The 26,615-nt window shown below is 39.6% G+C and overlaps 1 protein-coding gene across 3 annotated transcripts in view; it reads left to right on the top strand.

The window, feature by feature from the left end:
* ankfn1b (ankyrin repeat and fibronectin type III domain containing 1b) overlaps positions 1-24,035 on the top strand; it is a 189,134-nt gene extending 165,099 nt beyond the window's left edge. For all 3 annotated transcript variants that reach the window (XM_032575207.1, XM_032575206.1, XM_032575208.1), the window contains 13 exons: positions 540-630; positions 4,243-4,350; positions 10,185-10,284; positions 10,452-10,584; positions 11,501-11,620; positions 11,712-11,927; positions 12,945-13,111; positions 13,542-13,692; positions 14,475-14,643; positions 15,850-16,016; positions 17,062-17,269; positions 18,366-19,039; positions 20,153-24,035. In XM_032575207.1, coding sequence (XP_032431098.1) covers positions 540-630; positions 4,243-4,350; positions 10,185-10,284; positions 10,452-10,584; positions 11,501-11,620; positions 11,712-11,927; positions 12,945-13,111; positions 13,542-13,692; positions 14,475-14,643; positions 15,850-16,016; positions 17,062-17,269; positions 18,366-19,039; positions 20,153-20,452 — 2,604 coding nt within the window. In that variant the 3' untranslated portion in view covers positions 20,453-24,035. The remainder of the gene's footprint in view (positions 1-539; positions 631-4,242; positions 4,351-10,184; positions 10,285-10,451; positions 10,585-11,500; positions 11,621-11,711; positions 11,928-12,944; positions 13,112-13,541; positions 13,693-14,474; positions 14,644-15,849; positions 16,017-17,061; positions 17,270-18,365; positions 19,040-20,152) is intronic.
* Positions 24,036-26,615: the final 2,580 nt, after the last annotated feature.

The following is a 26,615-nucleotide window of genomic DNA, read 5'->3' as shown; positions in this document are numbered from 1 at the left end:
GAGTTTCTGTCTCTGAGTCTCCCTGTTGTCCTGGTGTGTCTCGTTTCCTTGACTACCCTCTGTGTATTTAACCCCACCTGTGTTCCTTGTTCCTCGTCGGGCCCTCGTCGTTTGTAGTGTCAGTCTGTCTTTATGTCCTTCGTTGACCCGGTGCTGCCGGTGTCCAGCCCTGGCTTTCGCTCGGCCTTGCTGCCCGGTGTCTGGATCTATTGGACTGTGTTTATTCTGGATATCTGCCATTAAATTCATTTTACTTTCACCTCATCCTGGGTCTCCTGCATTCGCCTCACCACCTCCACTCTACCGTTCATGACACTGTGAGGTTTAAGTGTCATTCAAACAGAGTTTGTTTAAATAAAGAAAGAAAGATCTTGTATCTCCTTTTCAAACAAATCGTGTAAAATTGCGTAATTTGTTTTATTTTTTCTTGTTTGTGTTTTTGTCTGTTCAAAATAAATAAAATAATCGTAATAATAATTGTAATGTGAGTCTATAAAATGAGTTGTTCCAGTAAATTGTGGTTTCTGCTGCCGTTTTAGGGAACCCATTACTATGTGCAGGTGTCGGCCTACAACATGAAGGGCTGGGGCCCGCCGAAGGTTTCCACCCCGGCCTGCGCTGCACCGTCCAGTAAGTCTCCGTTTAGTGTGTTTTCATGTTTCATGAAGACAAAACGCTGACGAAGGCACAGACTGGGATGATATTCTCATTTTCTCTCTCTTGGAGACGAGGCTAAGTTCAACTGGTCCAGCTTTAAGGCAATCACTGCTAATTGGTTATTATTTGCTAAAAACTCTGTGAGAACAAGCAGAGATCAAACACAAAGGTTAAACTCAGATCATCAGATTGTAACCATGGCAACACAACAACTAAGGAAGAAGATTACACTTTGCAGCTTTACAAAATAAACCTACCTGTCAAATCTTAAATTTAAATCTTTTAATTTAACTCTGATACGACCATTAAATCAAATTAAACAATTTTTCAATTCGCAGTAAACAAAAGTTAAACTTACCGTTACTCTAAAGGGAACCAGATATGCAAAATTCACCCTTTTTAAGCTTCCATGTTTGTTTCTACTGCGTCAAAAAACAGCTTTAAAAAATCACGATGCTGTTTTTCAGCAATAAGTTCATGAATTTTGGTGTCTGGAAAACAAGCCGTATCAAAAAACTCCCGATTGTTAAGTCCCATTCGACTGGCATTACAACGTCGCCTAGCAACCCCAGCAGAACTCCACTGGTTACCTAGCAACCCAAGCGGATCTCCAGAACGTTTGGTGAGCTGGTTTTTCCGCTGCATGCAATGGCTGCTGGGAAAGACAAAGTGTTTTGATGTTACCATCCAGAAACCACTTGCTGCATTCTTGCTGGTTGTGCAGGCGGCTCTACTGATACTTTTCAAAGATGCACAGTTCAGTAGTTGTGCAGCCATTTTCACATGTGTGTGTAAACGTTGAATTGGGGGGCGTGGCCAGCAGCAGCTTATTTGGATTTAAAGTGACAGGACGCCCTAAAACAAATCAAAATGGGCAGAACTGAGCAGAATAAAATCTCATTATCTGAGAATGATTTTGTGCAAAAAATATAATGAACATGTTTGGTATTGCCTATATACCTATTCCAACCTGTTCAAGAGATCATAATAGATCTCCTTTAAATTATTTTGAGAAAAAATGGTCATATTATCACTGTAACAACATGTTTGTATGTTTATTTCCCATATTAAGTTTCAGCAGACCAGTTGAAGGTTCGCCACTCCGTCAGAAAGTCCCAGGTCGTTTTCTCTGCTGCATGTACGCCCGCCACGCATCCAGTCAGGATGTATGGCGGGCGTCTAGAGCTGTAAATGCCAGTGAGTGTTGCCGTGGTGTCAATGTGCTGTGTGGGCCCGGCTGGCTCTTTGAGCTGCCAGCCGGGCCCACACAGCGTCCAGAGCTCTGGGTTCAGCCAACACATTAACCGTGGAGTCATGTGTAACAGCTGAGATGTTCACCACTCCATGCTCTCCTCTCTTTCCTTGTTCTTTCCTTTATTTGGCTGGAAGATGTTTTTAGAAAATGTGGAGTTCGTTGGTGTCAAGTTGCCTTTCTGTTTGCTGCAGGCTCTGCAAAAAAAGCTACTAAGTGAAACTGTTTACATTATTTTGATAGGACAAGCACAATTTTCCATTTATATTAGTGGAAGAAATCAGATTAAAAATGTTGCAGTGGAAAAACTTGGCACAATGTTCACTTTGATGAGTTTCTGTTTTTTAATGATGAATAACTCGACTGATTTTTTTCTCTCAGTTTTTACAATATTTGATGGACAGTTAGTCTTTCAATGTGAATCTTAGCGTGTAAATTGTAACGTCACAGTGTGTATTCGTTGAAAAAGAAATGCGTTGTTAAAATCAAACCTCTGTGTTTCTCTCTTGGTTATGTTAAAGTTTCTCCAGTTGTTACATTCCTACTGGAACAGAGAACAAGCCAAACACACTGTCTTTGCGGTTCTACTGGTTCTCTCCTGGCACATCTGGGGAACACATGAACATGTTTGTGCTCATCAGCACACGCTGTTTTTCAGCCTGTGTGTGTATGTGGTGTCGGTTTAGAGAAACTAGGCTTTCCCTCTCGCCCACCTCCCTCCGTCCCTCTCTCGGAGCTAATTTAGATGTTGCGTGTTTGTGTTTTCCATTTGGGCCTACCACTGGAAATATTTGCATGTCTGTGCTGCAGCGAGCAGCACGGCCCCAACAGTGGGGGCCTTATGCCGGGCCGTAGACGCCCATTAAAGGGCCCGCTTGTCTTGCTGGGACAGGCACCTTTCTGGGAATAGAGCGCACCGTGTTTTGGCCCCTTGCACCCGCCGGGGGCTCTGGAGGAAGGTGGGGTTCGGGATGAGGGTGATGGTTGGTCAGGGGTGGGTTATCGCTGACTCATCCTCCTGTACTCACACAAAATGTGCTGAAGAGTCTTTTTTTCTGAATAGCCTCTCTTGTATAACAAGAGAGATTGGGTTTGTTTTTATAGGACAATAATTTTTTCAGTGTGTTTGGATCATTTGGTTAAAGGGGATCCATTATGCAATTTTATGCATCCATTATGCATTTGCATGTTTTTGTATTTCCATTTGGGTTTCTGCTGCTTCTAACCCCCAACCCCCTAAAAAAAAAACAAATAAAACAGACAGCCAGGTGTTATTTGGGCAAAATATTTATGTTTTTTGGTGACTGGAAAATGAGCCCTTTCAAAAACCTCTGAAATGTCACATCATTCACACCAAGCAACCACAGCCCTGTTACCAAGCAACCCCAATTAGGGCTGTTGCTCTGCCCCTAGCAGAGCTGCAGCACATTTAGCCAGCTGGTTTTACCGCTATGTGACTTGTACAATGGCTGCTGGAAAAGGCAAAGTGTTTATTGTTTACTTACCATCCAGAAACCACCTGCTGCACTCTTGCTGGTTGTGTAGGAGGCTCCACTTCTGCTTTTCAATGACGTGCGGTTGTATAATTGTGCATCTGTTTGCAGCTGTTTTCACGTAAATGTTGAGTTTTGGGGGCGTGGCCAGCAGCAGCTTATTTGGATTTAAAGTGACAGGACGCCCTAAAATGCTCATTCTGAGAGAACAGAAATTTCATCATCTATGAATTATTTTGTATAAAACAATGTAATGAACATGTTTCATATAGCCAGTAGATCTGTACTAACCTTTTACAGGAAGCATCATAGGTCATCTTTAATAGTTTGCTCAAACTTTGCGGAGCAACTGGATGAAAGCATGGAAACTGACTAAAAAGGTTCCATGCATTGTTTTTGTGGGACTGTTGATTCAGGCGTGGACGTCCCACACGTTTCAGTAATTATTTGTTACACAATTTAAAACAGATTATTTTGATTCCTAATGAAATTGCCAAATGTCTGGTTGGTACTTTCACTGTAGTGTGAAATAGTCCCAAACTATCTTCTGTCTTCTTCTATTGCACATAATGGAAGCTTTGGCAAGCTGTATAGCAGCAAAAAATGTGAATTGATATAAATGAAACACAGCTGATATTTGCAGTAGACATATTTATTTATTTCATTCTTTTTGTACGAAAATATAGTTAAATATTTTGTGTGGTTTTGTCTTCTTCACAAAATGTCCAATACTGCTGCTTTATCACCACTTCCTCTTCACTTGTCATATAATTCTCATTAGATGTTTATGAGTTTCTAAGATCTGATTGATTTCTGAGGCGTTTTGTCGTCTTTCTGCAGGCTGGAGGGACGTCGACGGCCACCCTCCGCGCCAGAGAGGCCAGAAGGAGGCGCTGGACCAGCTGCTTGGTCAGATTAAAGAAGCTCATCGCCACTGCGCCTGCCATGGTGATTTATTCTGACCGCATCTTCACAGCAGACTCAACATTACGATGACAGTTTACCTGAGGAGATCTTTAAATTACTCATTACTGGAAATGTTTGTATCCTGAAATTGGGGAATGTTTATGTTGTTTGTTGTTGCGCAACACCCCCCCTCCCCCTTCTTTCTCTACTCTCTCACTCTCTACTTCCTCTTCTGAGAGGGGAGATGTGCTACCAGCTCTCCTTCTAACGGGTTAATTGAGTTTCCTAAATCTGCTGGGATTTACCCTGTCCAGAACTGAAGTAAACTCTGTTTAAGCTGGTTTCGAGAAACGATTCGCCTGGTTATCTGACGGCCTACATCCAGGTGTCCCACCCTTCTTCCCCCTGTGAATTAGCCAGACTGAGCAGCCTACAGCCAACTAGTTTCACAGAGCACACCTGTTAACGGTCGCTCGTTCTCTATTTTACAACTTGCATTTGTTATTGAACCAGGTAGGTTTTAGTGACTCGGGCGAGTCCCAAGGATGACGTTTTAAATTTGGGCTACCAGCAACCTAAAAACATTTTAAACTTTTTCCTCTCCAGAATCAAACATCATAGCTATTTTACAACCATCAAAGAACTTTAAGGTGACTCATTAACTGAATGTCCACAACATCTTTTAGATTTTCTTTATGCTAAATATTTTATTAGTAAGGCATTTTTGCAAGGGTCAGTACAGCTTAATTCAGTAGCAGAAATAATCAAATAAGTAAATCAATCATCTAGTCTATCTTTCCCTACTGCTGACACTGAGAACTAAAAAAGGGAACCTTTGAGAGAGACGGACGGAGTTTGGCGTTTCGAACCCCAGACCTGGCTTGATGATGAAGAAGGTGCTGCAGCAGGAGGAAGATGTTGATCAGTGAAGGCAGGAATCTCTGTAGGTCTGATGAGCTTCTTCTCCGCATGGATGGTGAGGTCACACAGGATTTGCAGGAAGGAAGGCATCAGTTCTTCTTCTTTGCCTTTGTTGTTCGTCTTTGCCTTTGTCTTCATCTTTGTCTTTGGGGTCTGAACCCAGCCGATGAGAGAAGTGCGATTTGAAGCCACATGTTGCGGGCCTGACGGGTTGGTCTCCATGAGAAGGACAGTCTTCGGCTCTGTGGCCCCGGCTCTTCTTCAGCTGCAGAGTTCTTTGTCCATCTCGATCTTGGCTCGAAGCTGCCCGGAGGATCCAACCAAAGGTTCCTCTTTTGCACCCACCTTATATAGGGTTTATCCACCTTTTGGTGCGTTTTCATTGGCTGTCTGCTTAGACAGATGATCTCATATCCATCACTGTCTTACAGACATTTCCTGATGTCTGTGCTAATGTCAGGGTTGCTCAACCTCCTATGTCCATTGCCTGCACAACCTTTTACCTAAATAAGGCGTTGATCATCTCTGCTCTCCTGTTAGTTCCCCTTTTTCCCTTCCTTTCACCTTTCACCTACCATCTACCTCCAACATATCAGTGATGTTTAATTGCAGTTACACCTTTTACACCATTTCAAGTTCAATGTCAAAATCACATTTATATCACATTTATTTTCTTTAGCTTCTCTGATTTAGCATTCATTTATAATTTTATAACCAAAACTTATTAGTTACTCTTATTATGATCTTAATGTGAGTTATTACAGATGTTTTTCTGAAAAGAAACCAAGAATAATCCATGATTCTAATTATTTGATACCAAAGTTTACAGTTGCTTGTTTTTCTTGTAAGTGTTCCCACAAATGTACGTGTAAATATTATTACAAGTAAACCATTATTAATATAAGTATTTTACTTTGAATCTTATCAAATTACTCAAAATGTTTAGATTTCATTCTTTAAACTTTCATGCTTTAAAATAAGGAATAGTCTCAGCTATTTTTATAAATCTACAGGCTGGAAACTTACTTCCTCTTTTTCCAGGAAACCTGCTTTTCCTGTTTCATGACTCTCTCTGACTGACTATGATTTCTTATGATTAGATAGAAAAAAGTAGAATTAAAGCAAAGTTTGCTTTAGACAAAAACAACACACACAACCAGATTTATTTTATTGACACCTAAGTCTACTGTTGGGCCTTGATGTCACTTGAGTGATTCATTTTAAAGATAACTTTATTTATTATTACTGTTAAACTAAAATCTCCAGCATGGGGAAGTGGGATGAGCTCGGATTTTCTTGACATGTTCAAGTTCATCTTCAAAAATCTTTTAAATTTATCCCTTTTAGTTTATTAACATTTTTCTTAACATTGTGTTTTACAATATGGAAAATCCCAGAGGTGGGTAGAGTAGCCAGAAATTGTAGTAAATAAATAAAGTTTTTGGTAAAAAAGTACTCAAGAACTGAGTAACTGATCAAATTATCAATCATTTTAAATTTAAATGTTACATAATTAGATGGACCAAAATATAAAGTTAAGGGGACATTTTGTTATTTTAAGGAACAAAATGACAATAATTTTATAAGAAACAAAAAAATAAGAAAATCAGGCAAAAGAAACTTTTCAGTAAGATATTGGAGCTTGTTTCAAGTCAATATTTCTTGAATATTGATCAAAAAATATCTCACATAAGTCATTTTTTCATGTTACAAATGAAAGAATCTGCCAGTGGAACTAGAACTTTTTTATTAATATTTATAACTTAAAATAAGCTTTTATGTTTTACTGAAAAGTTATGTGTCAGTTAGTTTTGTCTTATTTTACGTGTACTAAGATGTTTGAACGCTTCGGCCACTAACCCAAGCAGCTGTCAGTGGAGCAGAGCTGCAGGTTCAGTCAAACTCCAGTCATTTTCCCTAAGAAAACAGCTCAGCTTCGCAGGTGCAACACGTTTTCACTAATCGCTGTGTTTCGTTTCACCTTGACAGACACTTTACAATCTGAGGCATGACAAGTACTTGAGGCTCCGCACACACCGAGATGGCATGCCACCTCCCCTCTGTCTTCGCCGCTCAGCCCCCCTCGCCCTCCTGAGTCTTTCCATGACTCAGCCCTCGCTGCTGAATACTTCTCTCTCTGTGACAAAATGCAGATCAACATCTCTCACACTCAAGCTGTTTATATCCCCAAACACTGCCGCCTGTACGCCGGTCCCATAAGTGTCAGAATCTGTCCACGCCGTCCCCCTTTTCGCTTGGCAGCGAGCCGCATTTACCGTTGAGCAAAGTTGTCTCAAACACCACTTACTATTGTCCTCTGTGGCTGCGCCGCATTAGCGGCAGACTCAGATGCAATATAATAGTCAGTATTGAGTGGCTCTCGGTCTGTCAGGCGGCAACTGACTGAGCTTGAGAGTTCAGGCACAGTAGTCAAGGTGGCGTGTCCCCCGGGTCATGTTTGTTATTCCTGTAACAGACGAGTCTCGGGCTGGAGTCTGAGGAGAGCATAAATTAACACTGACTGCCGCTGCCTCCCTCTCGCACCCCCCACGGCGAACTAGCCGTCTTGTCTACTGTCCACACATATACTGTAAACTTGCACGTAAAGATAGACGGGCTCGTACACGAACGGACACAAATATCCAAACACATGCTCTCTCGTTCAGCTCTGGCCCTCCCCTCCCCCCACGCCTCATCCCAGCCTGGCTTATGGCCCACACCTCCTTCTGCCTCTTGTCCAAACACTATTAATTAAACTGTGAAAGAGGCCTTGACTAACACAGCCTCCCCAGCAGTCAGCCCTACTTGTCTGTCTTACTCAGTGTCAACCAGGGACTGAGGCCAGCAGAGCCCCCTCCCCCATGTTTGATGGGAAGGTGAGGGCAAAAGATGCAAACTTTTTCTGGTTACTTCACCTTGACGTGAAGAAATTAGTTTGTTTTGCATCTTAGATGAAGAGGTTTATCACCTGGGATGCTCTGTGTGTCTAATGAGGGTAAACCTACACACTGCACTGCAAAAACAAAAATGTTACCAAATATTTTTGGTCTAGTTTCTAGTGCAAATATCTTTGCACTAATTTACAAGTTACTTTTCAGCAATATATAAATCAATAACTGACTTAAAGAAGCTCCTACGTCTGGCTGAAAAGTTACTTGTAAGTTTATTTTGTCTGTGATTGATTGTGATTAAATGTTTTAGCCCAACTGCCAGCATGCATATATATTAGGGCTGCAACAAACGATTATTTTAATAACCAGTTAATCTATTGATTACCTGCTCAGAATATGGTTTTCACCAGACTGGATACTAAACTTAGCGATTTATCAATTACTAAATTAGTTGGCAATTATTTCAGTAATTGAGTTAAAACGATTAATCTGATTAATCGCTTCAGACCTACATACATGCATGCCTAAATATCTATATCTATATCTATATATCTATATATATATAAACCCCCCCTCTTGCCTCCAACCCCCTCGTGGCCCAGTAAAAATAAACATTTCCCTGCAGACCTAACTGACCTACCTGTCAGCTAATGGCTAAAGGTTAAGACACAACTGCATGAATTACCCAAGTTTCTTGAGTCTACACATAGGACTCCACTCAAAGGCCGCCACAGTGAGTGCATGTAAACAGACAGACACATGTACACACAGTTAGTGCTCCCCTGAGACGGCTGGAGCTAGTGGCTCCCTGTAGGCCAATAGTCTGCCGGCATGACTGCTAAATTGTGCTGCACCACACTAGAGCAGGAGAGGCGAGAAGCAGTCGGCCATGTTGTTGGACCTGTCAGGTTTGTTGTCAGTCAGCCTGTCTCTGGAATATTTAAACCTGGGCCTCGTCAGGACAGAACAGAACCGAGTGTCGGCTCAGTGAGGGAAACGGGGCGGTCAGTCCGAGTTACTGTCTCAGGATCATAAGAGTCTCAGCTGCAGTTGGGTAGTAACTACTTACATTTACTTGAGTAATTTTTTCCTTTTTTTGGAAAACAAAAAAATTACTTTTAGGAGTACTTTTTCTACTCTTTATTTTTTACTTTTACTTGAGTAATTTTATTTTGAAGTATCTCTCCTCGAGTGAAATTTCTGGATTTTCTACTGAATGAAAAACAAAAATGTTTTAACCAAAAATTCCCCAGACTCAGACACACACCTGCAGTTCCTGTTAAAGTTTCTGAAGTTTTTTTATTGATGAAACTGGTTTGGAAACTTTCTTTTTTTTGCCTGATTGTTTTTTTGTCGTTATATTATATTATATTATATTATATTATATTATATTATATTATATTATATTATATTATATTATTTTATATTATATTATTGTCATTTTGGTCATTAAAATACCAAAATTTCCACTTAACTTTTTATTTTGGTCTGTCTGATGTAATTTTCACATCACATCAATTTTTACATATTAAATAATTGATAATTTGATCAGTTACTTGGTACTTTTTACCAAATACCTTTTTACTTGGGTAAAACTATGTTGAAGTATCACTACTGCGGTACTTAAGTACAGGTTTTGGGTCCTCTGCCCACATCAGCTAAGCTTTAATGTTGCTTTGCCAGTAAAACCTTTTGACATTTGGTCGTATTCTTTGAAACGTTCTATTTCTTGCACCATTATACTATTTCTTCATCTACACAGAAACAATGTACAACTTTTCTTTAACCTTTTGAAAGGAGATGCTTGGTGCCAGATTATAGCAAAAGGAAAAATAACTCAGATTTCCCCCTGCAGTCACAGGACAGGTTGATATAATCAAATATGATTTAACAGTTCATGAATTGGTGAAAAGCCAGTATTATAATTAATTTTTCAAATCTCTCTAAAACCAAGTAAACCAATCAAACTACAAACCAACATCAGTAATGAGTACAAATAGACATATTTTTGCTAAATGGACAAACGTCTTATGTGTTGAAGACAAAGTCGATCTTTTCCCACAGAGCAATGCAAAGCTCCAACACAAGGCAGGAAGCACTCTGTATCCAAAAGCCTCCGGCATCTCTTCCAACCCACCAGCAAATTCGTAAAAAGCCTGAAAAGGTAAGCCAACGTTCAATAAGAAGCATTAGACGTTCATCTTTTAACTATTTAGTCTGTATCTCTAAGATGTGTCATTATTTTCCAGCAGCTAACTTTTATTTTTCAATATTTGCACTAATTTTAGTTGTTAAACTTCAGGGTTTTCTTCTTGCTGTGTTCCTCTCCAGAGGTCTCTACCTGACCTCCATATTCTACAGAGATGACAACGTGTTGGTGACGCCAGAGGACCAGATTCCTGTGGTGGAGATAGAAGATTCATACTCCAGCAGCCTAATGCAGGACTTCCTTTGGTTTACGAAGGTAGAAAACAAGAAGTTGCCTGGTGGTTGGGGCGCTCGGCTGTCATTCTTTCAGCCGCCCGCCATGTTTTTGAGTTAAAAAATGCTTAAAGTTGACAGAAAATTGGAAAATATAACTTGATAATTATGTGTTATTGGAAGATTAATATCTGAACACCAACTATAAAGTCTTAAAAAATGGAAACATTTAAAAAGCGTAAATAAATAAGCAATGCTAAGCCTGATGGCGGCACAAGTTAAGCCTGGTGGCCCGCCAGGCTTATAATACACTGGGGAAACCCTGGCTTTATTTGAACTGGTGTGCATAAGACTGACAACACGAAGGAGTCTACATGAATGTTTGACTGTTGTCACCAAGTTTCATTTGGTAAATGACACTTTTAATTTAAATTTTAATACAACTTTGCTTTTAAACGTCATTATCTACCAAATAAGACTTCACTGCTGCAGTCATGAAGACTCATGCTCATGACAGGTGTTATGTTAGTCTTATGCACATCAGTTCAAATAAGATGTTGTCACATTTTCTAACATTTCTTTGCCTAAATATGTGTAAAAATTGAAAATAATGCACATTAAACAGTATCTGCAGGTTTCCAAGGTGAGTCTGAAACATCAGATCAGTGTTTCTTAACCTTGGTCCTCAAGCCACATTGCACTGCATGTTTCAATGTTTCCCTGCTTCAGGAACACATTATTATTTAGATTAACAGACTTTCGTTGAGCTGCATCATTTGAATCAGGCGTCTTAAATCAGGGAAACATCTAAGACATGCAGGACAGTGTGTTGGGAATTACTGCATTAGATAACTAAAAGAAAGATGATGCATTAGCCAGATCAATGGCAAAACAGCCAAAGTCTGGAAATTGTGTGTAGTTCTTGTTGAAATCCACTTTAAATCATAATTCTGTTGCAGGTGTCGTACTTATGGGAGGAGATATCCTGGCTCCAGCAATGTCTCAGTGCCTCTCAGTCCTCTTGTTCGTGTACCTTGCAGACCCGTCTGAAGATGCTGCAGGCCGTCTCCCAGCTGCAGGTAGCATGATGGTTCTACAAGCAAATATTCAGAACCATCACCTGACATCTCCCTCTTTATGATAACTCTTTGGCACTTTTCTGTTTTTCAGGGAATGCTGGGAACGCAGGACCTTGGCCAGGTGTATTTTGAGCCCATCAAAGACAAACATGGCAACGCGCTGCTGGTCCTGCTGAAGGACATGAACGCCTGCCCCAACCTGGACGGAGTGCGCTGGACGCAGCTTTGTAAACTCCAGCTGCAGCGCAAGTCCATCTCCTCCCCCGAGGAGCCCACCGCTTTGGACACGCTCCTCATCACGCTCCACGTGAGTTACACAGCGAGAAAAACTGATCAGAAGTCAGATCAGCCGCAAGATGATGGTTATTTCTGAGGTTGTTTCTCAGAGTTTCCTCAGCAGTAAGGAATGGGATGGAGGGCTTTTGGTAGAAAAAGATGCAAATAAACAAATAATTCAGTACCTTTTTTAATTAAGAAAATAAAAATTTACTGCCTAAATATAATAATAACAAACCACTTCAGGACTTCCAGCTAAAACGTATTTACAGACCAAAGTTTTTAATCTTAAATACAATATCTATTTATGTTTTGTAGTTTTTTGCTTTGTTGCTGCTCTACATGGTTTTCTTTTCACCAAGTGGCGTTTTTTTGAGTCTGTATTCTCTAGTCAACAATTAAACTATTGCTAATTTCAATAATCGATTAATCACGATTAACATGATTAATTGTTTTGGAAATTTCTGTCATATTTTGAAACATCTCATTCAGAGAAATGTAGAAAACATGAGGCCGCAGTAATAGATCTGTAAACTGATAAGTGCGTCCAATTACAAGTCCCTCTGATCGCTGTCACCCATTTAAACAAACATCAATCATCGTTCTTTGTGAGAACAGTTGACCAGACTAAAATGAATGAACACCCAGTGAGTGCTCGGTATTTTACTGTGTTTTCATACATTTTGGATTTTGTAATTATTACCCAACTGTTGTTACTGAATGTTATATAACTGATGTTTTGTTCGCTGAAGTCGCAGCATTGAAGGGAACCACAAGCTGATTTCCATCCATAGCCGGTAAACCTGATAGCATTGTTGCAATGCTGTTTTCGTCTCCAGTGTGCGCTGGTTCTGTTCTTGTGGTTCTGAAACAATGGTGGAGAGTCTTCTGTCGAAACCACAGCTCACTAAAGTATTTGTCTTGTGGCGCGTTATGAGCAAATTGCACAATGAAAAAACGGATTATTTTCAGCCCTGATACATGGAAACGAGTGTATTCTGATGGAGTCTCCAGGAATGTTTCCCAGCATGCTCTCTGCTGTTCCCAGGAGAAGTTGGCCTATCACAGGCGCAGCAGGAAGCTCCTGTCTCCGGGTTTGTACCTGGGCTACCTGAAGCTCTGCACGTCAGTGGAGCAGATCAGGGTGCTGGTGCCGCAGAAACTGCCCAACGTTCTCTGTCACACCAAGATACGGGACAACGCCAACGTGTCCAGGTGGGAGAGCTCCGAGTCTACGCTGTAAAAACTAATGGTGCACACACCTTCATTTAATCAGGAACATTTTTACACTTAAAAATGTTGTGCTTTTTTGAATTTCCTAAAGTTTACAGGAAAGGATTAGAATGACTGAAAAAAATAATCCTGACTTTAATCTCAGATTTTTTTTCTTTCAAATTTTGAATTTTTCTCAGAATTTCACAGTTCTGATATTTTTTAGAATTCTGACATTAAGTTCAGAATTTATGTTTTTTCTAAATTCCAACTTTTTCTCAGAAATCTGACTTTTTTCTCATTCAGTCTTATTAAGCATGCACACCTAAATATTCCTGCCATATATTCTTGGTCCCTGAAGCATTTATTAGTGTAACATGGACAGCAGATGTGTAACTAAGCTGTAATAACTCTCAGTTTGTTTGTTCCTCAGAGAGGAGTGGCAGTGGCTTCAGGCGCTCAGCTGTCTGGATGAAGCTCTGGAAATGGATCAGGACGTTCAGAGCGCGCCGCATCGCCTCTTACACGACCTGCGCGGCGCAGTCAGGGATCTGATGGCGCACATCAATGTTCCTGGAAACCAGGTGAGTCTAGAGGTGATGATCAGAACTAGTCTCATAAAATCAATCAGCTTTGTTGCTGCACTTTCACCGCTGCAGCATCTTAAAGTGAAGTCCTGAGCAAAACCTCTCTACCACCTCCAACGTCGCCGTTTTTCTTCCCAGCAGCCAAAGTTTCATGCAGTTTTTGTTTGAATCAGTTGCTCTGCAGAGTTTTTTCTTCCACAGTTTTTCTTTGGCTCATGGTTGTTTTTTTTTGTCTGGCTTAAAGTATCTACAGCAAATAAGGAATAGCTAAAAGATATTGAACCATTTTCATTGGCGTTCCACCTTTTATTGATGATTATCTTTTACTTTGACTTTTGCATCACTTAGTGAAGATATTACTCCACCAAATAAATTTAAAAAAAACAAAGAAAATCAACAGAATGCTGAAAAAAAAAATTACATTTCCAAAGTAATTTTGGCTTTGTTTCTCGTAAAAATATTTTAATAGATTTAAAATAAGAAAAAACTAACTTACAAGTAACTAAGATATTTGCACTAGAAACTAGACAAAAATATTTGGTAATATTTAGTGGGTTTGCAGTGTGGAAAACTTTTTGAAGCAGTTATAGAATATAAAAACAGTTCATTGAACTTTCTGCATAACTACCATTGATAAGTGAAGCCTGTGCTGTGAAATATAAAGAACTCCCTGTAAATAGTTGAGTTCAGAAATGTGTCCACAGATTATTTTTTTTTAAGAGAGAACAATAATGTAAAAATCCTCCAGCGCTTTTGCTGAATCCTCTGTGTCTTTCCAGGCTCAGGATTTCCGGATCTACAGCCAGGAAGTGTTGGAGTTTGGAGAAAAGGTGTCCTTCCTGCTGCTGCTGCCACCTTCAGATGAGGTGTGCACGGCTCCCGGTCAGAACCACCCGTACTCCCCCCGGTCCGGACTCCTCACGCTGCCGCTGCAGATCTTCGAACTCGGTCAGTGGATCAGGAGTCGGCTTCACTCTTTACCACAGACTTTATCAGGTGAAACCAAAGCCTGGAACAGAGCGGCGAACAGAGGACTAGAGCCAATGAAGAGGGAAAAAAAGAGGAGTATATTTCTGCCAAAAGAATTCTAGAAAAATTAAGAAAATTTCTGAGCTTTGAAAGTCAAAAATTTGCTAGAAAAAACTCAGTAATTTTGAGACTAAATTATAAAATGTTCTAGAAAAACATGGATAATTCTGAGTTCAAAAATTTGCTAGAAAAAAATGAAATTTTCTAGAAAAATATGGACATTTCTAAATATAAAAATTGTTGACATTTGAAACTCAGAAATGTCTGAGGTTGATCTAAAAATTTGTGAGTTTTCTTTTTGCAAGTTTTCGACTTTTCAAGTTAAAATTGCCCTGGTTTTTCTAGTAAATTTCTGGGACTAATGTAAACATTTGAGGGTTTTTTCTAGCAAATGTTCGACTTTTCAAACCCAGAGACTTTCTCGGAAAAACAAACATTTCTGAGTTAAATTTTTTTGACTTTTAGGAGTGGGAAATATCTGTGTTTTTCTAGAAAACGTCTGAGATTAATCTCAAAACGTCTGAGTTCCTACTGGGAAATCTTTGACTTTCAAAGCTCAGAAGGTTTCTAGAAAAAAAAAAAGCAATTTCACTAATTTTTTTACTGTTAAAACTCAGAAATGTTCATGTTTCTACATGAAAGTTTCTACTATCAAATTTTTGACTTTTCAAACTTAAAACTTTCTAGAAAAACCATGAACATTTCTGAATGAAAAATATAAACTTTTGAAACTCATAAATTTTTACTAGAATATTCCTGAGATTAATCTGAACATTTCTTAGTTTTTTCTAGCAATGTTTTTTATTTCAAAGTTTAGAAATTTTCTAGAAAAAACATGGAACTTTCTGAGTCCAAAATTGTTACTTTTGAAACTCAGAAATTTGATGGGTTTTAGTAGAACATGCCAGAGATTAATATAAACAGTTCTGAGTTTTCTTCTAGCAAGTTTTCGACTTTTTAAACTCAGAAGTTTCCAAGCTTTTTCTAGAAAATGTCTTAGATTAGTCTCAAAATCTTTCCGAGTGTAATTTCCTCTTCCTTCTGTTACTTTTCCACGTACAGTAGCCCTAACACACTGCTGTGGGTTCCTGTATTTCCTGACTCTGTGTTTCTGCGTCCTTCCAGTCCACTTTAACGCGTACTGCCCCGGTTTCATCGGCCAGTACTGCAGAGTGTCGGCGTTGCTGGAGCTGGAGTCGCTCATGTCGCAGCAGGCTCTGCGGGAAGCTTTCTCCGAGGCCGAGCTGCTGGCCGCCAAGAAGAAGCACCAGCAGGTCCAGGAGCAAATGCAGGTATCAGCTGCACCATCAGGAAAATTTGCACAGATTGGACTTAATGCAGCCGTAAACTTCAGAGACATGAAAACGCCGTGGAACTAACTGACTTTATCTAATCTGATTTTTGAATTTACTGATATTTCTTGATTCTTTGGTGGAAAAAAGAAGAAAACAGTAAAAAAAAAAAGAAAAAAGAAAGAAATCCTATATTTTAATCCGTTTTTATAACATTAATTTAAATTTATTGTGACAAATTTAGACTTTGGCAACTCAGGAATTTCCAAGTTTTTTTCTAGAACATCTCTGTTCTCACATTTCTGACAAACGTTTCAAACTCAGGAATGTCCTTGTTTTTATAAGAAATTTCAAAATTTCTGTTGTAATGTTACATTTTGTTTAATCATGTTTCTGAATTTACTGATATTTTTTATTCTCTCGTGGGAAAACAGCCTGAAAAGCGTGAGAAAACAGTTTTAAAAAATACTGAAAACTATTTCAAGATAAGATTAAAAAAAAATTCACTTTTCAAGCTCAGCATTTTTTTGATGGAGAACATAGTAAAAAATATATTTCAATCATTTTTTTGTTGATTGACATTTATTGCAACAATTTTCAAAAAATTCCAGATTAATCTCAAAACGTCTGAGTTTCTTTCCAGTCAATTTTTAACTTTTCAAACTTAGAAACGTTTCAGTTTTTCTTTGAATTTTCTTAGATTATTCTGAAATTTAAATTTTTGGGAGGACATGTACTTTTTTAAATTTACAATTGCTCTAATTGTACTAACCTGACTTCATTCAATCATATTTTTTAACTTACCTTTTTTTATGGAGAAAAAAATTATTCTATTTTTTTAACACTACTTGAGGTTTACCAAGACAATTTTCAATACATTTCTGATTAATCTCAAAATTTCTGACTTTTTTCTGGAAAATATTGTAACTTCAGACTCAGAAAATTTCTGAGATTAGATATTTTTACATTCCTTTCCCCCCTTGTCTATCTACAGAGACCCTAATATGCATTGATATTCATGATGAGCTGAATTGATTTTCTGCAGCAAATGGAGGAGATGTGGCGGGACGCCCGGTGGATCATGGACGCCCTGCAGTACGCCCGCTACAAGCAGCCCATAGGAGGAATCTCCATCAGCTGGATCATAGACTTCTCTAAAGAGGTTCTGCCAGACAAACCGGCCTCCACCTCCTCCCAGCCGGACTTCATGCCTTCCCCCATGCCCTCACCAGAACCCTGCCGCAAACACTCAGGTCAGAAACACCTGGAGACGGTCGCAGAAACATTTGTCCCGTTCAAAAATGCGTTATTACAACATTTTGTCAAAGAGTTTTTTAAAGTTTTAAAGCATTAGAGCCATTTTTCATTATGAGAATAAAGCCATAGTGAACGTATCGCAGAAGTCTTGGAACTGTAAAGTATTAACTAAGGGAAGCTAAAGATAAGTGCATGCCACACTCTTCAGAATTGTATTTATTTAAAAAAATCCACTACTTAGTCTTGATTTATCACTAAATCCCGGTGAAGTTGCACCGATTAAATATTGGAATCGGTATCGGTCAAAGTATTGGAAAAAAACTGCCTGATTCATGAGGGCAAATCTATTCAGTCTAGTTTTTTCTTTATATTTAGAGATTCTAATTGCATTTTCTGAACCAGTTTCATATTTATTTTACGTCAGCTGTTCTGCTCCTAATTTCACTGAAAGTTGTTTTTGCATATTTGACCAAACTTATGCAGCTGTTGGTGTTCTTAAACTTGCTGCACTGGTGCAGAGTTATCATATTAATATGCAAGTCAGTACATCTATGTTTCAGAAAAAGAATCGCTTTAATAAGTTCAGCCATTTTTTCTTATCGGATCAGTATCGACAGATACATCAGATATCGGTATCGGGAGTGAAAACAGTGGATCGGAGCATCAGTAGTTGTGATCTGACAAAATGTGAAAAAGCTAAAGTGTTATTAGGTCTGTCACAATAACAAATGTTTCTGGATGATTAAATGTCCTGGAAGTTACTGTAATAAACGATAATATTGTTATTTTAAGACCATTTTCAAGTAATATAACGGCAATATTATTATAATGCAAGAGCATATTCTCAGAGATTAATAAATTAAAAATAAACAAAACAACAAATAAGATGAATTATCTAGTCTCTGCAAACAAAATTGTAGAAGGTTGAGACCAATTCACCAGACTGAACATTTTTATCATCCAGTTTTTGGTAGAAAGAGAAAATTGATAAATTATGATGAAAATATTGATCTCATTTTAATTTATTACTTTTGGTGAATCATTTTCCGAGGCTTTGTAGGTTTACTGCTGCTGTTTTATTACCTCCATCAGATTATCCCGGTCTGTCAGATGAAGAGGGTTCCTCTGAAGTCTTCCTCACCACCGACAGCGACTACGACTCCAGCCGGGCGCAGAGCCCGCGTGAGCTGGACCTGCTGCCCCCGTCCCCCCTGTCCTCCTCGGCGCCCCTGGAGCCGCGCGGCTTCCTGCGCAGCGACGGCGGCGGCTCAGGGGGGCTGAGCTGCCCCGGTGCCGGCGGGCACGGCCCCCTGAGGGACTCCACGCCGGACGTCCTCCAGGCCTCAGAGCCTCAGCTGGGGCGGGAAAAGCGGAGGGGCCCGCCGGAGCTGTTCGACAGCGAATTCATCCTCCCCAGCAGGCAAATCGAACTGCTGCACATCACAGAGAAGAGGCAGGCCTTCTGCGTGAGGACCAGCAGCCTGGAGTTCCCGTCCAGCACGTCGGCCCAGCAGCAGCCGCACCCCCACCGCTCCTCCCCCTCTGCCTCGCCGCAGAGCCGGTGGGACCGGCCGTCGTCGGTGGACCGCTGCTGCTCTGCCGAGCGCTGTGCGCCTCAGCGTCCGCCGGCTCGGACGCTATCGGAGGACAGCGGCACGCAGAGACTCAACTCGCCGTCGCCGGCCGTGTTCAGGAAGGGCTGCCACGCCACGCTCAGAGTCTACCCACAGTACCGAACGGGTCTGCCCAACGAGACCAGCGTTAAGGTACCGCAGCACCGCCAGCCTGTTTCCTCCAGGCCAAGGGTGTCAAACTCCAGTCCTCAAGGGCCGCAGTCCTGCAACTTTTAGATGAGCCTCTGCTGCACCAGAACAGAATAATTAGGTCATTAAGGCTCTGGAGAACTGATCTACACAAGGAGGAGGTGATGAAGCCGTTTCATTCCAGTGTTTTGTACCTGTGGCACATCTAAAAACTGCAGGACAGCGACTGGAGGCCTGGAGTTTGACACCGGTGTTCTAGGTGCTACGGAATGCCCTCCATGACAACAATCCACCCACTGCTTAAAAAGGAGTTAAGACATTTATTTTTAGCAAAATGTTTGGTTCATTTTCTTAGATAGCTGTTTTAATTTATTGAATTTCATCCATCCATCCATCCATTTTCTGTTCACCCTTGTCCCTAATGGGGTCGGGAGGGTTGCTGGTGCCTATCTCCAGCTACGTTCCGGGCGAGAGGCGGGGTACACCCTGGACAGGTCGCCAGTCTGTCGCAGGGCAACACAAAGACATACAGGACAAACAACCATGCACACACACACTCACACCTAATTTATTGAATTTCTTTAAGTATTTTTATCCACTACAATCGCTTGTTTTGCTTTTGTTTCTTGCCCTTTGAGATCTAAAGATATAAAAGACTTTATGAATAAAATCTATTATTATTATTAGACTCAGTTTGACTGGGACCAAAGTTCCAATATTTGTAACATTTTCAGCTCCGGCGGTTCATTCTCAGATAATTACAACTTTTTTCTCATAACTTTTTTATTCCACAACTATTTTTATAATACTACAACTTTCTTCTTATATTATTATGACTTTTTTCTGATATTGCAACTTTTATCTCGTAGTATTACAACTTTATTCTTATGACATTTTTGTTCCACGACCTAATCCTCGTATCATTTTGACTTTTTTCTCTCACAACTTTATTCTCCTTTTTTTTCTTAGTTTGACCCGTAGCACTTTGTGGGGTTTTAAAATAATTTCCCTGAGTTTCTATTTAATTTTCATCTGTTTTTAGTTGCTGTTGCTGTGTGTGTCTGTCTGAAGCTGAGCTAAGCGTCGCCTCTTCCTCCTCCTCTCCTTGTGTTGCAGCTTTGCGTAACTTCGGTCACGACGGCCCGGGAAATGATCCAGCTGGTGGTGCAGGAGATGAACGCGGTGTCCCGGCGCCTGCTGGGCGGCGGCGAGGAGCAGCAGCAGTGTGTGAGCTACGGCCCGGAGCAGGTGAAGCACTTCGGCCTGGTGCTGGTGGTGGACAACAGGGAGAAGTGGCTGCAGGACGACTTTTGTCCCCTGGAGCTGCAGAACCCCTGGCTGCGGGGCAAACTGTGCGTTCGCATCAAGGACTACTCTCCTCTAGCGCTCAAACACAGCCGGGCCACCACGGTGTGACGCGCCTTCAGGTTTTTAAACCTGCGTTTAAATCCGTGAATTCGGCCGTCTTTGTTGTTTTGACTGCAAACTGTGACATTCTGAGTGTTTTTATTTTTTCTGAGAATCTGTTTCTGTGAAATGTGTTCTCCCAAACAGAAGAGCTTTTTTTCTACGAACATCAGACCCTCATATGGACGCCAAATGAACGCTCAACATGAAACAGAGAAAAAGTCTTTTTTTTTCTTCATGCTGTCAGAAATTGTTGAGCAGAAGATTGTGACACTGAGCAAATCTCACAGTCTGATGTTTGGCACGGCTGAAACCAGCACTTTGGGCTGCGTGCGTTTCCAAAATGACTTCATCATCATCATCGTCACACTACGACGGCATGTTGGGGACTTTGTAGAAAAAAGGAGGAGTAAATTTACACCATAAGACTCCAAAATGTTCAAAATATGCTTGAAAAAACTTTAAGACTTTTGAAATTCAGAATCAGAAGAGTTTTCTAGAAAATTTCTCAGATTGTTTTGAGGTTGTTTTTTTTTGCCTTTTTTTTTTGGAGCTCTGAAATTTCTTTGCTTTTTCTTAAAATTTTGTTAAATTAACCTATAAATTTCTGAATTTTTTTCAAGAAAATTTCTGAAATCCATCTAAAATTGTCTGACTTTCTTTTCTAGGATTTTGTTTTTACTTCTGAAGTTCAGAAATGTCCAAGATTTGTTCTACAAAATTTCTGAGATTAATCTCCAATTTTCTGATTTTATTCTTGCAATTTTTTTTTTTACTTTTCAAGCTCTGAATATTTGGTCTAGAAAATTTTAGGTTAATTTAAAAAAATTCAGATTGTTTTTCTAGCAAATCTTTTGACTTTTCAAGCTCACACATCTCCAGTTTTCTCTAGAAAATCTCTGTGATCTCAAAACTTCAGTTTTTTGTCAGAAATGTACTTTTTTTCTACATAGTGGTCCTAATTTGCTGTCGTTGCGAACAGAAAAGTCTTTTCCTATGAGCTTTTTATGTTACGACTCCCAAAGAGCTTCAGGCTTTGGTTTCCAGAGATGCATTATTGAAACGTGTTCAGAGGTAAAACATGAGGAAACTTGACCTGTAAGCCGGTCAGAGCCGCTCTTGGTTTCTCCCTTGCCTGGTATTTAGCAGCCAAGCAGGAAATAATGAACATTGGCACAAAATTCGGTGGTGCTGTCCTCTCTAAAGTCGACTAGTCTAGCTAAAATAGATCCTATAAACCAGCTGATTTTCCAAACAAGGAAAAAGAAGCAATACTCTCCATTGTGTTGATTTAAATTGAAATAGATATCACGCAAACATTCATTAGCTGCCATTCTGGCCCTTTGACCTTTCATGGAGCAGCTGTAAGTTTCATCCTGATCATGCATCAGTTGGATGTTTCACACCTGCTTTGATTTGAAGGACTTCTTCATAACTCGCCAACCACGTCTCTGGTTTTGTTGCACTTCACGCTGAGCTCTTCTCCACATGCAGCAGGAATGTTTTTAAGGTTTTAGGAGGTTCTGTGTTTCTGCAGATAAACCAAACTTGGTTTCATAACAAGCATTTAAAAGCACGTCACAGAAGACGAGTGAAGGCAAACCAAAGGTTCTCACCTGCGAGGTGAGGCTCTGTAGAAATTCACTGGCCTGTCTGAAAAACACATGCACAGGAAATGTTGCTTGTTTTAGTTTTATAAGCTTTGTTACACATTGTCGTAAGAACACATTTAGACATTTAGCTAGTCTTCATTTAGCATAAATTCAGACAAATACAAAATGCTAAAGATAGCGGCTAACCTGTTTGGGGTTAAAACCAAATGGGTCTTCTGGTGTCTCCAATCTGAAAAATGTCACAAAGCTCTTAAAACATCATATTTAGCAGTTATTTCCCCAGAAACTAAAAGTTTTACACATCAAACATGGAGGTTGGAGGCGGTGCGCCACCAAAAATCTTCCTGTCTAAAACACTGACAATGGAGCACTGGCGACTCGATACAAAAATTATATTTTAGAACAAAATTATTGGTGCTACAATAAGTTACCCTACTATCAAAATGGTAGGAAAAAAATATTCACTTTTCTAAGTTGATCAGAATTCCTAGGAAATTTAATTTTTTTGCATTTTTAATATTTAAAAATTAGAAACACAAGAGAACATGCCATTCCAGATATTGAGATTAGGGACGCACCAAAATATCGGTATCAACATCCGATACCAGTCATTATTGAACGTATCGGTCTTGGTCCGATACATAAAGCTCAGCCGATACAACCAATATTTATTTTTTATTTGTTTCTGGTTGGGTTTTTTCCCCCAACGGTGTCGAAATGGTAGTGAAATATGCATAACATTGGTAAATATCGGTTATTGCTCATAACGGTAATATTATCAATATTGGCCCAATTTTTTTGCATCGGTGCATCCCTGATTCAGATGTTCATATATGTCAGATAACTGTAACAAAATTGATAACGTGAAACAGTTAAAACAGATTAAACTGAGAAAAAAAGTTTAATTAGAAGCAAAATAAATTGTCCAACCACAGAAAACAAGGGAGATGGAAAAAGATGTAAATATATATATGGTACAAAATTGATTCCATATGTTTGATGCTTAAAAAGAAAGCAAAAAAAAGCTTGTTAGCTCTCTGATCACGATGGAAAGAGAAAAAAAAATTGAAGTGTAATAAAAGTATCTACTGTTACCTTCTCAGATGCATTTTTTAATTTAATTCAAATGACTTTAGTTATGAGTTTTTATGTTCCAGAAACCACAGTAAGGTATTAATGAATATTTGTTTACAGTTCTGGCTACTCTAACAGATCTTCCTGCACAAAAGCGAAGCCTCGTAAACATTCCCTTTTTAAAATATTACAGAATTATGTTACATTTCCCATTTCATCTTTCATTTTCTTTGACTATTTTTGCACCAGATGAAATTATTTTCTGCTCCAAAATTTTGCCTGCAGGCTCAGCAGCATTTATTACTGTAAATAAAAACGAGTACAATGTAGCATCGAGTTTATTGAGTTTACTGACTCGGTTACTGTAGCATGTTGAACCTGCTAGCGGGGCGCTAACAGACGCGTCCTCACTGTTTACAGAGCTGACCTTTCTTACACATTCACAGACATGTTTTACATGTAAACTGCTGTATAAAGATGTTCTAATGCGTCGTAACTGGTTTTACTGATGGCTCCAGCTCTCGTGTTAGCGGCTAGATGTCCTCTTTATTCGTGTTTTTGTTTTTTGTTTTGTTTTTTTACGACGGCCATCTGCAAAGACAAATGACTCAAACTGAACCGAGGAGATCAGGGGATGAATGTACTGTATCTGCCCTCAATGTGAAACTAACCAGAGAGTTGGGGGGGGCTGTGACCACTGGAGATGTCAAAAGTCAGTGACATTACGGGCTCTGAAATGAGGGGAAAAGAAGGTTTTGAGTTTCCTTTCTGGTGTGGTAAAAATACAGCCCTGTGTTTACAAGGAACTGTTGGTGGATCCATCAGGCAAAGTCATGAAGGAGACATCACGTCACTTTTTTAAAATTTATTTTTATTGAACAATAAATGAATATTACAAAATAAAAGCCCTAGTTTGTTTTGTTTTTTTAACAGATCTGCTGTACGGGAGCGTAGGAACTTTCTGGCTTCATTTATGGGTTGTTACCTCTGAGCTCTTCCTGTTTGGAGCTTAAATTAGCCGTAGCATTCTGTCCTTGCTGCTTAAACTTTAACTGGATGCACATTATGTTTTTATCTATGCTTCTACATGTTCCATTAATTCATCTGATAATGATCAGGGTGACGTATAGCCGGCTGTCTCTGCCTGTAGGCGGTGACCTCAGCGTCGTTTGCCACCCCGTCGATGAAAGCGGGATGGCGAGCAGCTGCAGGATGAATCCCACGCTCGTTTAGGCTACAACTCGGTCACCAATGATGAACAATGATGGAAGGATTTACTGCTTTTCAAACTATTGTACATCACTCTTTAGCACTGCCTTTGTCAGTTGCAGACTCTCAGTCAACATTATTCTAAGTCTGAATGCTGACGCATGTTTGGATAAAAACAAACGTGTCAGATTGTGAAAAGAAGAAAAACAATAATTTGTCACTTAGGGACCAAAGGAAGCAAAAAGTGAAAGGGTTTGCTTTGAAAAAGTCACTTTGTTGTTCAGGTAATTTATTATTCTACAAGCAAGCACAGTGGTGGGCACACTTATGCTAACATGCTAAGAGCGGTTCTGAGATTTTGTTTTGCACATTAGCATTTTGCTAACCTTGAAAACATTTAGCACACTCAACTACCTCTAAATTAAATTTTCTAAATAAATTCTATAGCACTAATTTGTAAACTTAGTTGGATAAATTTTGACATCTGTGTTGAAGTTTCAGTTATCGACTGTTAATCCTTCAAGTACTTGGATGTTTACGTTCATGCTCTTATTTTGAAGTCAGTGAAGACTGTTTCTGTTTCCTCTCCTCGCTTTCTCTCTTTTTTTTAAAGAAAGTTTATTGAGCAAATGTTACGCATACAACCAACAAACAAGTTAGGTATGCAGAGGGATACAACACTGAAAAAACAAAAAATCTTATTTTTGTTGTTGTTTTTAGTGCAAATATCTTAGTACACTTAACATAAGACAAAACTAACTGATAAGTAACTTTTCAGCAAGATATAGGAGTTTGATTGATGTCAATAATTCCTTAATATTCATATAAAAGTGCTACTTCCAGTGGAAGATTATTACACTTATAACATGGGGAAAATGTGTTGTTACAAGTTAAATAATCTGCAATATCAAGGAATTACTTATTTAAAAGAAGCTCCTCTACATTTCCAAAAGTTTACTTGTGAGTTAGTTTTGCCTTATTTTAAGGGCACTAGAAACTAGAACAAAACTACTTGCCAAGATTTTGTTGTTTTGCAGTGCATGGTTACACGTGTTAGTAAAACAAAAACATGCAAGAAATCCCATTTATGATTTTTTAAGAGCCTCCACATGTTCTCCTCGCTTCACATGGTTGAATTCACTCCATTAGCATCACTATGTACAATATTTAGAATTAGCGCTGCTTTCATTTTTAGTTTGCGGTTCCCACCATTGACAAAATGCTTTATCGCCCCCATGAGGCTGTAATAGAAACTGGAATTGCTCTAAATATGTGCACCCAGTCGTCAATGAGATCCAGTCAGTTGGTGTTTGTAGATGTAGAATGGTTTGGTAATCTACAATAGGAAACGTAAAGTTTGATTTGAAATGATGCCAAATCTACACATTTTCACACATTTTACAAAAGACACTAATAACTGTGAATATTCCAGAGCTTTAAATGTACGATTAAATATTCGTCAGCAAAGAAACGCGGAGGAACTCCTGCTTCTAAAGATAAAAACTCCTCCATTTGTATATCCTGCAAGTCAGCAAGCAGCAGAATGGCTATTTTTACTTTTGCATTAATACATTTTTATGTTGCACGCTCCTGTTTATGCGCTGCGTGTTTATATGCTTAGTTGACTCATGATACCGGGGTTGAATTCTGGCTCGCCAGCTTGCTTTCAGCAGGCTCATATCACAGTGCTCCCTTGCTAGCCCCATGTGTTTTTTCAGCCCTTGAGCAAATAAAATGCTGCATGCTTCCCTGTCAACAGATCCTACAAACATTAATGTGAAGAAGGACGCACAAACACACGCACTGGCACACAGCGGCCACTCAAGAATCTTGATATATGGATGTGTAAATGCACGTGTGTACCATTTGGAAGATTTACACTTTTAAGCTATATCAGGACAAATCCACACATGTTTCTCAAGCATCTTATCACACACAAGCCAGGCAGCAACGCCTGCCAAGTCACTACACCTTTAAGAGCAGCCCTTTAGCATTTATTGACAGTAACTTAAGAATTGTACTGGAATTCTGACACCTCCTAATTTTAAACCTTCTGACTCCAGGAGGACCCGATCTAAATATAACCTCTGGCACATATCTGAATACGCATAAAGAAAACATTCCAAAAACGCCTTGAATAGCGGCTATTCATGCTCAGAAACAGAGATTCAATGTGGAATGCGCCTCGCAGCGGCACGCAGCGCGTCTCGTGACTCGACAAATCCCTGTGTCCAACAGCAGGCGCAGGTTTAGGTCCAGCACCAGTCGGATTCATC

The sequence above is a fragment of the Xiphophorus hellerii genome, chromosome 10 (genome assembly GCF_003331165.1).
Source record: "Xiphophorus hellerii strain 12219 chromosome 10, Xiphophorus_hellerii-4.1, whole genome shotgun sequence".
Lineage (NCBI taxonomy): Eukaryota > Metazoa > Chordata > Actinopteri > Cyprinodontiformes > Poeciliidae > Xiphophorus > Xiphophorus hellerii.
This window is presented reverse-complemented; position numbering and strand designations above follow the sequence as displayed.